Consider the following 12,411-nt stretch of genomic DNA (forward strand, 5'->3'; position numbering starts at 1 on the left):
ACAGCAGTGGATATGGAAGAGGTGTATGGTAGAGAGGAAGGCATAAAACCCCAGAGGTGTGAGTGCCAGTTCTGCAACGAACACTTCGCTTTTATTCCTCTGTAGGTTTAGAATCTGTCAATATTTTTCAGTGTCCAGTTCATATAGCTGCTGAGATCACACGAAAGAGTGAATCTGTGTGCTGTTCTGAAACAGAACACGTAACACCCAAATCAACTCCTTGAGCTTTCACATGGGAAGAAAAATAGATCAGTCCCTCTGGGAACTGAGGTGCCCCTGAGAGAAACCAGTCACACACAGCTCATGGGTCTGTGATCTAGATCTCCCAAGCCTCCAATAGATATGATTGCATTTTGAATGTTGTCAATCATTGATATATTTCTCTTGATGTCTATGTTAATCATTTATATATATAACTATATATCATTGTTAAACATTTATATACCTATCTTATGACTGTAGGTTAAAAGCTGATGAGAGCTTGAGAAACTGCTAGCACATTTTCTCATTCTGCAGATTGCTCTCTATTGGTTTCTTTATCAGAAAAGCATCTTCCTTCATATTTAGCTAACAACAAAAGGCACTAATCAATAAGAAATATCTTTGATATTTTAACTTTGCTTGAAAGGAAAACACAGTAGAGAGGAAAAACAAGGACACTTTGTTCTGTGTTCTGCCATGGTTCAAGAAAATCCTTCTGTATATATAGAGAGAAAAGGGAGGGAGGAGGAGAATAGAAAGGGAGGAATGGAGGAAAGGAAATCCCTGTTTGCTGGGAATCATAGAATCATAGAATATCCTGAGTTGGAAGGGACCCATAAGAATCATCAAGTCCAACTCCTGGCTCTGCACAAGTCAACCCAAAAGTTTAGACCATGTGACTAAGTGCACAGTCCAATTGCTTCTTAAATTCAGACAGGCTTGGTGCAGTGACTAAGGGGAAGGTGACTTGGACATGTGTGGAAGGTTTCAAAAACAAAACAAAAAACAACAAAACAAATCAAACAACAACAACAAACACTAAGGATTAAACAGGTTCAATTATTATAACTTCTCTGTCGAGATGAGAGAGGAGGAAACTGTCACTGGTGTTCAGAAGTCAGTTGTGGGGAGCTACGGAAACTGCACACATACAGACCAGAACTGCTCGCATTTAATTAGTCTCTTCCCTGAGAAGCTGGAAGCACAGAATGAGAAGCCTTCATGATCTATCACAAAGCAGTGGCACCTAAGCAGCCTGAATGCAGAAGATTAAGACAGTAAGTGGCAAGAGGAGCTGATGATTGATATGAACTTTCTTTAGAAATGAAGGCAGTAACTTGCACTTTCAATAAAGAAAAAGCAAACTGAGTACATAAACTAGCTGAGAACTTGTACAGTCAGTCTATGGACCTATAAAGAAAATTAGCTCTCTGATGGATCCACATGTTTTATGAGGAACAAAGAGGTAAAATAGGTTGTATGACCTAGAGATAATATGTCAAGGTAAGAGTCCTCTACTTCATACTCAAGAGACACTTGGAAGACATGACTTAGTAGTGTTAACATCAGATCAGACAGTTCTCCACCAACTGCCTTAGGCTAGCACGTTTTTAATACTTATGTAGAAGAGAACAGCTCTCACAGGAAAGTTTGAGGGAAGTTGAGGGCAGCATGTTAATCAGAATCTTTGAATCAGGGTTTCCCAACAATGTGATGATTCCAGTGTTCTAGGTTGAATTTCTAGATCTGATATTTCTAGATCTGAGGAAATATTTCTGACCAAAATAAATAAATAAATAACAAAAGAAACACCCCAAAGCTAGCACTTTCCTCCAATCAGAATCCAATTATTCATTATTTTCCAAACAAGCAACTTTGTACTAAAAATTGCACAACAAGCTCTGCTCATCCCCGGCAGTAAGTAGTAAGATCAAAGGCAAACACTAACTAAGAAATCTGCCTTGAGTAAGGCAGTGTACATAACATCCCTTCAGCAACATACACAGTACTCATTCCTTGATATTTCAGACATAAACCCTTCCAGGTTTCCTTCCTGATGCCAGCTTTGACCTGCTGCTAATTACAGCATCCTTAATAATGACTCAATTCCTCTGCCTGGAAAGCAAGGATCTTTTACTGAATTTCACCCTAAAGCAGACATCTAGTTAAGTGAATTCAACCTTTTAAGTCCATTGTTAATCAGGGGAATATCCACACATCCCGAATTTTTCTGAGATGGTTGGTATATGTGGGGTCTGAACATCCACAAATTGTGTATCCAAGTGCCAGGTAGTTCATGCAGAAATGTTTGAAGGGCTCTTCTTTAAAGAAACTCTCTGTACTAGAGACAAACATTCTTCCAAGATAACACAGATGTTGTGTGACCAAATGGAAGTGAGGTATTATGGTCCCACCCTCCTTACCTCTGATGAAGTAGGTTTGCAGTAGCCAGCTCCAAACACTAGATTTTCTAATGACATACTGGACTGGTCTGGTCCCGCATCCAGGTTGCCTTTACCAAGCCATGATCCTTTCCCTGGACGAGCAAAACTAAAAGAAGAAGAAATGAGAATAAAAATAATCAGAGCAGTAATGTTACAGAAGAATCTTTTCCTTCCTAATGCAGGTATTTATTTGTTTATTTATTTCAAGCTGACACCATAAGCCCAGACACCATGTTTCCCTCATTAAATGAACATTGTCCAGTATGTACTGGCTAAAATTATGTGAATGGAGCCTTATTTCTTGGCATTCAGTCCAATTGCTTGTGTGTTATCCTCAGTCCTTCCTTTGTTGTCTTACAGATCTTTTTCCAGACTAACATATCAACAACACAAACTTTCCATCTACATAGATAACACTCTCATCCAACTTCTCATCAGCTTGTATCTTGATTGATGAGGCAACTTTCTCTTTGGCTTTAACCATATCACCCTTCCTGTTTGAATTATCCATTATCTATGTTAATTATCAATATCCTTCATAGCTCATCCAAATCTTTTAGTACTAATTGGAAGCACAGGTCCCAGTTCTCACTGTCCCAGGGCATCAACCTCTAGAATTATAATGAAAAACAAACAAACAAACAAACAAACCTGCATTTCTTTTTACTGGGAGCAGTTTGTTTTCTTGGACATGTTCTCCCATACCCATATGAAATGTAAGTTAATTCTTATTCAAACCTTCCTCAGAAACCTGACAGGATTTAAGTTGTTTTACTGTTGAGGTCATTACCTCTCAGTGCTGACTCATGGCTACAGTGTTCCCTTCTGACCATATCTGCATGTTTCCTGTCTTATAGGATGAACCCCTTAATAGTGGAACACCTTTATTGGAGCCTATTCAGCCTTGATCCCACCAGAATCATGATTCATAGCTAGGGATCTTATTTGGGATTAATCTGACCCAATGTCCACATCCTCATTAATGATGTAGGCTGCCTTTATAGTTGCTGAAGAGGAATAGACATATCCAAGGGGTGAGTCATCTTCTTCTAAAGTAGTCGTATCAAATAGGTCAGATGAATCTCACCCTCGAAGTGCTACTTCTAATTGTGGACTATAAAGGGAGGCAAGGATGACTGTCTCATAAACAACTAAGGTTAGGTGAGATAAACTCCACTATTAGTCCCTGTGATAATGTGCTGCACATAAACTTTATCAAGATTTAGAGAGAGAAACCAGGCTATTTGTGGAGAACACAGTGAGTGAAATTACTGAGTCTAAATATTAATGCAGGCAATTATAATAGTTTTTAAAAAAAGCATGCAAACAAAAGTGGAAATGAAATAATGAACTGCACAGAAAAAAAAAAAAAAAAAAATCCACCAAATTTGCTGTTCTTAATCAATGCAGAGGTAATGCCACTGAGTTTGTGCTATAGCTTTCAGGCTGGGATCACCATCCACTGTGAGACGTTGTACCCCAGCCAGCTATCCCAAATAACTCCTGTTCAGGAGACCTGTTGTCCTTGGAAGAACAAAAGCTTCCAAGATAGGGAACACATAAACACACACAAATTAAAACCATAAAGTGCCAGTAACAAAGGCTACAGGGCAGTGTTACTCATCCTGCCAGAACTTTCCAGCCTTATTCCCCTATGTCGATGTGTATCATGTGTCCATGTTAATTCAGATCAGCCATACTTCATGCAGTTCTACAGTTTTTTCAGTTTTAATGACAGATGTGAGTGTTGGCTGTTGTACAGAAACACAACAAATTAAAGGTGTCTTATGGTAAGGACACAAAACAAAAGAGAGGTACAGGAATACTTCCTATGACTTAGTAAAAAATAAGGTTTTGAAAAGAAGAGAAACTCAGTAACTTTTGGAAGAACAGAAAATTAATATCAAGCAAAATCAGGAACTGAAATTTTTCAGGTTGATCACAAATCCCTGCTTCCTCTCTAAGTCAAAACTGCTATTTTTTTATATATCCTCAGGCATTCATATACTGACAAAAAGAACATCTCATAAGGGAGAGGATGGTGTAGAAAGCTTTTGCATATATCTGAGCTTGTTTATGTATATTAATTGATGTGATCCAAGAAATTTCCAGTTGGCTGCTTTTAAGCAGCAGGAAGTCTTTCCATGTTATTTCCTACATGCTAAATTTAAGGCACAAATAAATAAATAAACTAAAGCAATTATGAAGAGCCAAGAGATAAATGCTGCTCAGAATAATTTCAGCTGTTATTGGGTGATGTTGTCTGCCCTGGTCTATTGGAAAGGCTCAGGAAGCAGAAATAAAAAACGATTGCTGTGGTATCAGAGAGAAGCTTAAACAAATGTTGCCTGCCCATGAAAAACTCATCATTTGAATATTTGCAAAGCTTTCAAAGGTTTTAAGGGAGAGAAAAGCACTTTTTAATGCCTTTTTTATTTATTTATCTTTTGCTTTTACAGCAGAGAAGGGATTTTAATCTGTTGGTTTTATGGAAATTGATCCCACATAGCACTGTAAAACAAAAACCGTTTTTGGGAAACCTGCCAAAATGTCATCTGTCTGTTGAGGAAAAGTTTAACTGGAAGGCTTACAGATTGTTGAGGTTCCCCTAATGCCTTCTGAAGCACATAATCATAGAAAATACTGCGTTGGAAGGGACCCAACAAGGACCATAAAGTCCAACTTACCACGCCACACAGGATCACCCAAAACTCAGACCATGTGTCTTGACAGCACTGTGCAAACACTTCCTGAGCTCCAGCAGGCTCAGTGCTATCATCAATACCCTGGGGTGCCTGACCACCTCATGGGTGCAGAACCTTTCCCTAACACCCAGCCTGACCCTCCCCTGTCCCAGCTTCATGCCATTCCCTCAGGTCCTGTCGCTATACCCAGAGAGCAGAGCTCAGCACCTGCCCCTCCGCTCCCCTCATGAGGAAGCTGTAGAGCAAGACCTTGGGGCCCAAATGGGGAGTTGGGGTTGTACTGAAAAAAAAAAAAAAAAAAAAAAAAAAGAAGTCTTGACATCCTAAAATGATATTTTGGATTCTGAAATGAGAACTTGGACCCTGAAAAGAGGCTGCAGGTCCTTAAAAGAGGCTTTGAGCCCTCAAAATGCGGGTTTGTACTGAAAAGGAGGCACTGAGTCCAAAAAACTTGAGGACAATTTTAATTAGCAATAAAAAGCAGGTTATTTTAATATTTTGCTTACTGTATTTATTTTTTTTTTTCCATTCATTCCAGAAACCATGCTCATTTGTATGAATATTGAACCCTGGTTATTTATGCGTCCTTTTGAACCATCTACTTAATAGAACTAATCTAACATCAACATTTAGAACCTCATCCTATATGCTAACCTTAGCTTTTATTCAGTCAGGATAAAGAAGTAAAGGAGTTCATGTGTGTATGTCAAAGTAAATGAACATGTGTGCAGCACTATTATTATTTTCAGTGAAAGAAACAATTTATTTTAGCTTTTGTTGAACTGTTCTTTTGATTATTTTAATCATGAGATATCTTTATCTATCAGAAGAGTCTCATAGCTTTTTCAGCAGCTATCTATGGACACATATAATAATGAACTGTCCTCGAAAAACCCCGTTTTTCCAGTAGTATAACCTGCCTGCTAATAGCAATCAAAATTTACGAACTTTCTGACTCAGAGGTTATATTTAGGCAACTATTTCCAGCAGTCATGGTTATCTTCCATTAATTTGTGTCCATGCCTTTTTGATTTTTACTTTTGACCTCTCTAATAACTTTTTGGAATTAATTGCACATCGTAATATGTGCTGCACTTTATGCTTGTTTTGAACCTGCCGTTACAGAATTGAATATGGCACCTTTTAGTTCTTGCACCGCACAAAATGTTAAATTCCCTAGTTTTTATCTTCTGTGGACAATTCTTTAACATATAAATGAGATGACAGTTCCCTAGCACAAGGAATGGATTGTCATTGATAAATATTAATTAGATGCATTATTGAAGAAATTCAGAATAAATGCTTTAGGACATTTTAATAAAATAAAATATATTATTTGCCATTAAAATGCCCCCCAAATGAAATAACTTTAGTTTTATTTTTTCTTTTATTCACATTTAATTTTTCATTCATTATTTTAAAGATGAAGACTTTTTTTTTCTCTTGGTAAGCTAAATTTAAATGCTTCACAACTTGTAATTTTTAGCAGAATGGGAAAAAAGTTATCTGTTATCAGATTTGAGTCTGAATATTCACAAAAAAAAGATTATCATGCATATGAATTAGTAAAACTGTAAAAAACAAGCACCCTCACATTTACAATTACAAGAAATTGTTTGAACCAGAGTGGAAGTTCAGGAAGGGAAATTGCATCCCATTTAGGCCACATTCTATAAAAAAAAAAAAAATCACTCTGTCTTTTTTCCCTGAGTCTTTTATGGATAAAATATCACTGATTTCAAAAATGAAAACTATAAGCAAGTTCCATAGTGGTAACAATATATAAAACTCTAACGTAACTACATCTTCCACTGGCAGCACCACATTGCATTTCACCACAAACTTCTGCTTCCCACAGACAGGAAAATATACATTGCACAACACCAATTTCCCTTACTGTTTTAACTCAAAACATTAATATAGCAAATTATTTGTGGCAAATTACTGCTGGCATACAGCCATAGAATACATGGGTGATCTGTTATTTGTTTTGTGAGAATAACAGTTGGATATTTGCAGGCTGTGCTCACCTAGCTATCTTACACAAGTTTCACTAAGGTTATAATGAGTGACTGTAGAATATTCTGACATTCTTGGGTAAGGCTGTTAAGAAATATTAAAATCACATTAGTAATGGACACAGATATTTGTGCCTGGATCCCAAATAGAGTCAGGGTGCAAACTGGTTTGAAACCTGTAGTGATTTTGATTGCTGGAAAATGCTGGTTCAGTTGCCCTGAACCTAACTTTAGCTGCTATAAAACTTGAAATCAGGCAAAGTCAGGTGGTGATATTTATTTATGTGGTTTGGTTTAGTTTACTTTAGTTTTGTTTTAATGAAAGCTTGACTCAAAAATAGTCAGGCGTTTTCCTTAAATGACTTCTTGGCTGGTAGCTCAAGAGAATAGCATGTCAAAGTGGAAGTTTCTCTTTGCAGATGCATAATAAATAGTAACAAATAAAACAAAATTCAGAGGAACAATCATGCAGCTATTATGCAAGAATTCTTAGAGAAAAAAATATGAAACTATTATTTAATAAACAAGTTATGGAAGCAATAGCTCTCTCCTGGATAAATATTCAATTTTCTTTCTACAGATTACTGGAAAAGTAAGTCATGACCTTTGCTACCCAGGATTACATCTGTTTCAGATATAAGCTGCCCATAAGTAGGTGCCAGCTACACTCACAATTGTAGAAAAATTGACCTGCATAGTCTGCACCCAGAATTGAGGTGCACAGGGTAGAACAGCATGTATATCACACAGATATATCAGTTATGGTGCTTCGAAGGAACAGGGGGATGCCTGAGAATAAAAGGCTGTAGTCATGATAAAATTACTCAAGGATGGCCAGGGTTGGCCTGATTCCTCAGTGCAGTGGAGCACAGCTGAATTAGGTCAGGGCTGAAACCTTTAAATACTCAATGTCCCTTTGATTGTGCTTCCTCTTGCCACAGCAGAGCAAGCTCAGGGCACTACAAAATTCAGTATCTGCATCGTGGTTTCATTGCTTGCAAAAGGGGTGCTATATTGTTTCCCCATCTCAGATGCCACCATGAAGATTTACTGTTTCTTATTCAGTGATTTGGATTTGGGCAAAAAAAAGATTTTAATGTTAACAAGTCACAACTCTGAAGTCTACATTGCTTTTCACATAGATGTAGGTGTGAAGCTGGGGGAGAGGATAAAAATTGAGGAGAATCCAAACAGCTGAGGAAATTAAATCCCTTTCTTATGCAAACAAGAGAAATCAGGTTTGCCAGCTGCCTGTGAAGGAGGTACTCGCTTATTTGCAGCATTTTCAAATCTTGCCTTTTTATTTTTTTTTCATTCAGATTGAAAATGTTTTCAGCTGAAGCCCAAGAGCCACAGCAAATAACACTGCAGATGCTGCGGCCATCAAGTGAGCTGATCCTTAGACAAAGCATGGCTTTGGGGAGACCCAATCTGTACAGATAGTACCAGTCTGGTGGTGAAATGCAGCACTTAAATTTCCCAAAAGCTTTCAAGGGAAGAAAGTACAAATCATGTGATGTCCCTGGATAAACTTGCAGCAGAAGTGACAGTCTGATCCTACTGGCCATGCTGCTTAAAAGGAAATAGAACACGTAGGGCATTTATATATATATATATTTATAAACAATAATTTATGCTAACTCCTCTTGGGAAGGAGTGGCCAAAAGGTCTATGAAATTAATGATGCACATAACCATGCTTCTTGCTATTTGTTTCTTACAGAAGTCCAGTATAAGAAAGAAACTGAGCATGCAGCATGCCTGAAACTAAGTAGATCTGCACACCACAGAGATGGATGTGTCCCAAGGAAAGAAGAAATATTTACTGAGGTCTGAACGAAGCTGGAGCAAAGTTCTTTTTCTAAGTACTGATGCTGTGCTAAACTGTTCATTTCATTTATAAACGGGGCCTGTTGCAAAGCCAATGACAGGGAGCTAAAGGAAAAGTCAATGTCTCAGGCCAGAAACCTAACTGATATATACAAAAGACAAAACAGAAAACTGGTGTCCAAACTGGGAGATCCTCCTCACCTTTCTTCTCCAACTGCCTTGTCTAATTTAGGTCCTCTGGACTGGCTCCATGTCCCTCATGTACTGAGGAGCCCAGAACTGGACACAGTACTATAGGTGTGGCCTCACCAGGGCTGAGTAGAGGGGGAGGATCACCTCCCTTGACCTGCTGGCAATCTTCTGAATGCACCCAAGGATACTGAGCCAGGGCACGTTGCTGGCTCATGGGCTGGCTGCTGGCCACCAGGACTCCAAGGTCCCTCTGCAGAGCTACTTTCAGGCAGGTTACCTCCTGACCTGTATGGGTGTTTGGGGTTGTTCCTTGGGGTGAAGGATCCTGAATTTGCCTTTGTTGAACTTCATGAGTTTTCTTACCAGCCAACTCTCCAGCCTGTCCCTTATTATTGCACCCCTGCCTGGAAATACAAAAAATTTGGACTCAGCCTCCAGTGGTCCAGCTTCCCTAACTGCTTGTGGGGTGTTTTTTTGAAAAGTCAAAGGACCCTAAATGTCAAAGTGGGAATTTTTAACCAAGCTCTAGCTTGGTGCTCTGTAAGGAGAAGTCAAAGCTACCCAGCTCCTTCTCTGCTGCTCAGCAGCAGCATCTCAAAGCGATAAAGCTGCCCAGAGAGCCACGAGAGGAATTGAAGACCAAGACAATCCCACTTTGTTCCTCATCATCCCATACCTGGAACCAATACGATTGCTGGGGGGATTACGGAGTTGAATTGACTCTAGTTCTGCCTCATCAACTTTTTATCCAGGCTCTCACCTCCTTAGGAAATGCATAAAGCCATTAGCATCTGCTATGAATAAGGACCCCATTACAAAGCTGAAGGGTATGATCATTGGAAAAGCCGATTCACAAAATTTCCATGCACGGTCCTAAAAAGAATTCCACAATCCAGAATTTCACTTTTTCTCAGTTCTATAAGAAGTGAAGGGTTCAAAGTACCAAATCTAATATTTACAGTATAGGAATTATTAACCAGGACAGACACTTATAGCAAAATGTTAATTTTCAAAAACATAAAATAAAAAAAATAAATAGGAGTAAATGGAGGCATGCTGGCAAGTTTTGCACTGTGGGAGCTTTTTGAAGGTGAATATTACCCAGCAGGGAAGGGCCTGAATCTATCCTGCTGTTTTCCCTACAGGTTGCTCTGTTCAAATACAGGCAACACGGAAGAACTTTGGAGAAGAATGTATAATTTGCCAACAGATCTAATAAAATATGAAAAGCTGAGTCCACAGGGGATATGTGATCAGATATCTGTGTTTCAGGCAAAGTTGTTTTCCAGGACAACTTCAAGACAGAAGTAAATTTCAACTTCACATAATTTGTGAACTTTATAGAGCATGTCTAGAATTTTTATCTTAGATATAAGTGTACAAATATGTGTAGAAATAAATCATAGAATCATAGAATGGCTTAGGTTGGAAGGGACCTTAAAGATCATATTAATCCAACCCCCCTGCCATATATAGGGATACCACCCACTACATCAGATTAGCCGAGGCCCCATCCTTGAACACCTCTAGGGATGGGGCATCCACAGATTCTCTGGGAAACCTGTGCCAGTGCCTCACCACACTTACAGTGAATAATTTTATTCTAAAGTCTAATCTAAATCTTCTCTCTTTTAGTTTAAAACCATTCCCCCTTGTCCTATCATTATCTATCTGAGTAAAGAGTCCTTCTCCATCTTTTTTATAAGTCCCTTTTACTGAAAAGTTGAAATGAGGTCTACACAGAGCCTTCTCTTCTCCAGGCTGAACAGCCCCAGCTCTCTCAGCCTTTCTTCATAGGAGAGGTGCTCCAGCCCTCTGAGCATCTTTGTAGCCCTCCTCTGGACCCACTCTAACTGATCAACATTTATTGAGCCAATTCCTTATCCACCGGATGGTCCACCCTTCAAATCCATATCTTTTCAATTTAGAGACAAGGATGCTGTGTGGGACTGTGTCAAAGGCCTTACAGAAGACCAAGTAGATGACATTGGTTGGTCTTCTCTTGTTGACTGAAGGCATTGGTCAGGCATGATTTGCCCTTGCTGAAGCCATGCTGGTTGCCTCAAATCACCTCCTTGTCCTGCCAGTGCCTTGTTACTGCTTCCAAGAGGATCCATTCCATGATAATACCAGGCACAGAGGAGACATTCATTGGTCTGTAGTTTCCCAGGTCTTCCTCTCTTCTATTTTTAAAAATAGGAGTGATGTTTCCCTTTTTCCAGTCACTGGGGACTTCACCTGACTGCTACGCTTTTTCAGTTATGATGAAATTCAGTTATGTAGGAGCTTGGCTACAACATCAGCCAATTCCCTCAGGACCCTGGGGTGCATGTTATCAGAGCCTATAAACTTGTAGTAATTAAGTTGTGTCAGGACATCTTGAACTTGCTCTTCACTTACAGTTGGAGGGACTCTGCACACCCATCTAGAGGTTTGGAGACTCAAGAGATGTGGGAAGCCTGATCACCAGTGAAGACCAAAGCAAAGAAATTGTTAAGTACTTCTTAATTTTCCTCGCCTGTTATTACCAGTGTTCTTCATTTTTCAGAGGCAGTACGCTCACCTTAGTCTTCTTTTTTTGTGGCCAATGTACCCATAGAACCCCTTCTTGTTATTCTTTGTATCCCTCACCAAGTTTAGTTCTGTCGGTGCCTTGGCTTTCCTGATCCCATCCCTGCACATCCAGACAGTGTTCCTGTACTCTTCCAGGACACATGGCCCTTGAATGTACATATATATATAAAATACATAGACAATAGGATGGTTTAAGTTGGCAAAGTAAAATATAGTATATATATATATTTCCCACATAATGTAACAATCATGCATTGATTTTATTATTTTATTTTATTTTTTTTTTTACAATGTGTCAGAAAGGCTTTCTGATCATTTGGGCTCTGTTGTGCTACAAAATAAAGATGTGCTTTTACATTTTTTTCATGTTCCCAGTAAATCCCATTGACCAGTGCTAAACAAGTAATCTCAGATGAGAGAAAAGCAAGTAGGTTTTTGTGGGTTGGTTTTGTTTCAGGATGCTTGGCACTGACATTTCTTTTATACTGTTCACCTTGGTTTATATTTAGAGAACACATGATACTCTTCGGGTTTTGAAAATTTAACAAGAAGATAAATCCTCAGTAGCACACTTCAAAATGATTTTACTGGCTTAAGAAAATGAAACTCTGCATTGTGTTGTCAAAAATCTTCATTTTGTTGCACTAAGTAAAAATATTGTATATTT

At 38.7% G+C, this 12,411-nt stretch overlaps 1 protein-coding gene across 1 annotated transcript in view; it reads right to left on the reverse strand.

Moving 5' to 3' along the window:
- The window catches only part of FAM135B (family with sequence similarity 135 member B), a 194,708-nt gene that overhangs the window by 52,774 nt on the left and 129,523 nt on the right, over window positions 1–12,411 (reverse strand). Inside the window, exon 7 of the mRNA XM_082753173.1 lies at window positions 2,406–2,532. Coding sequence (XP_082609299.1) covers window positions 2,406–2,532 — 127 coding nt within the window. The remainder of the gene's footprint in view (window positions 1–2,405; window positions 2,533–12,411) is intronic.

Source organism: Aythya marila (assembly GCF_965140915.1).
Source record: "Aythya marila genome assembly, chromosome: 2".
NCBI lineage: Eukaryota > Metazoa > Chordata > Aves > Anseriformes > Anatidae > Aythya > Aythya marila.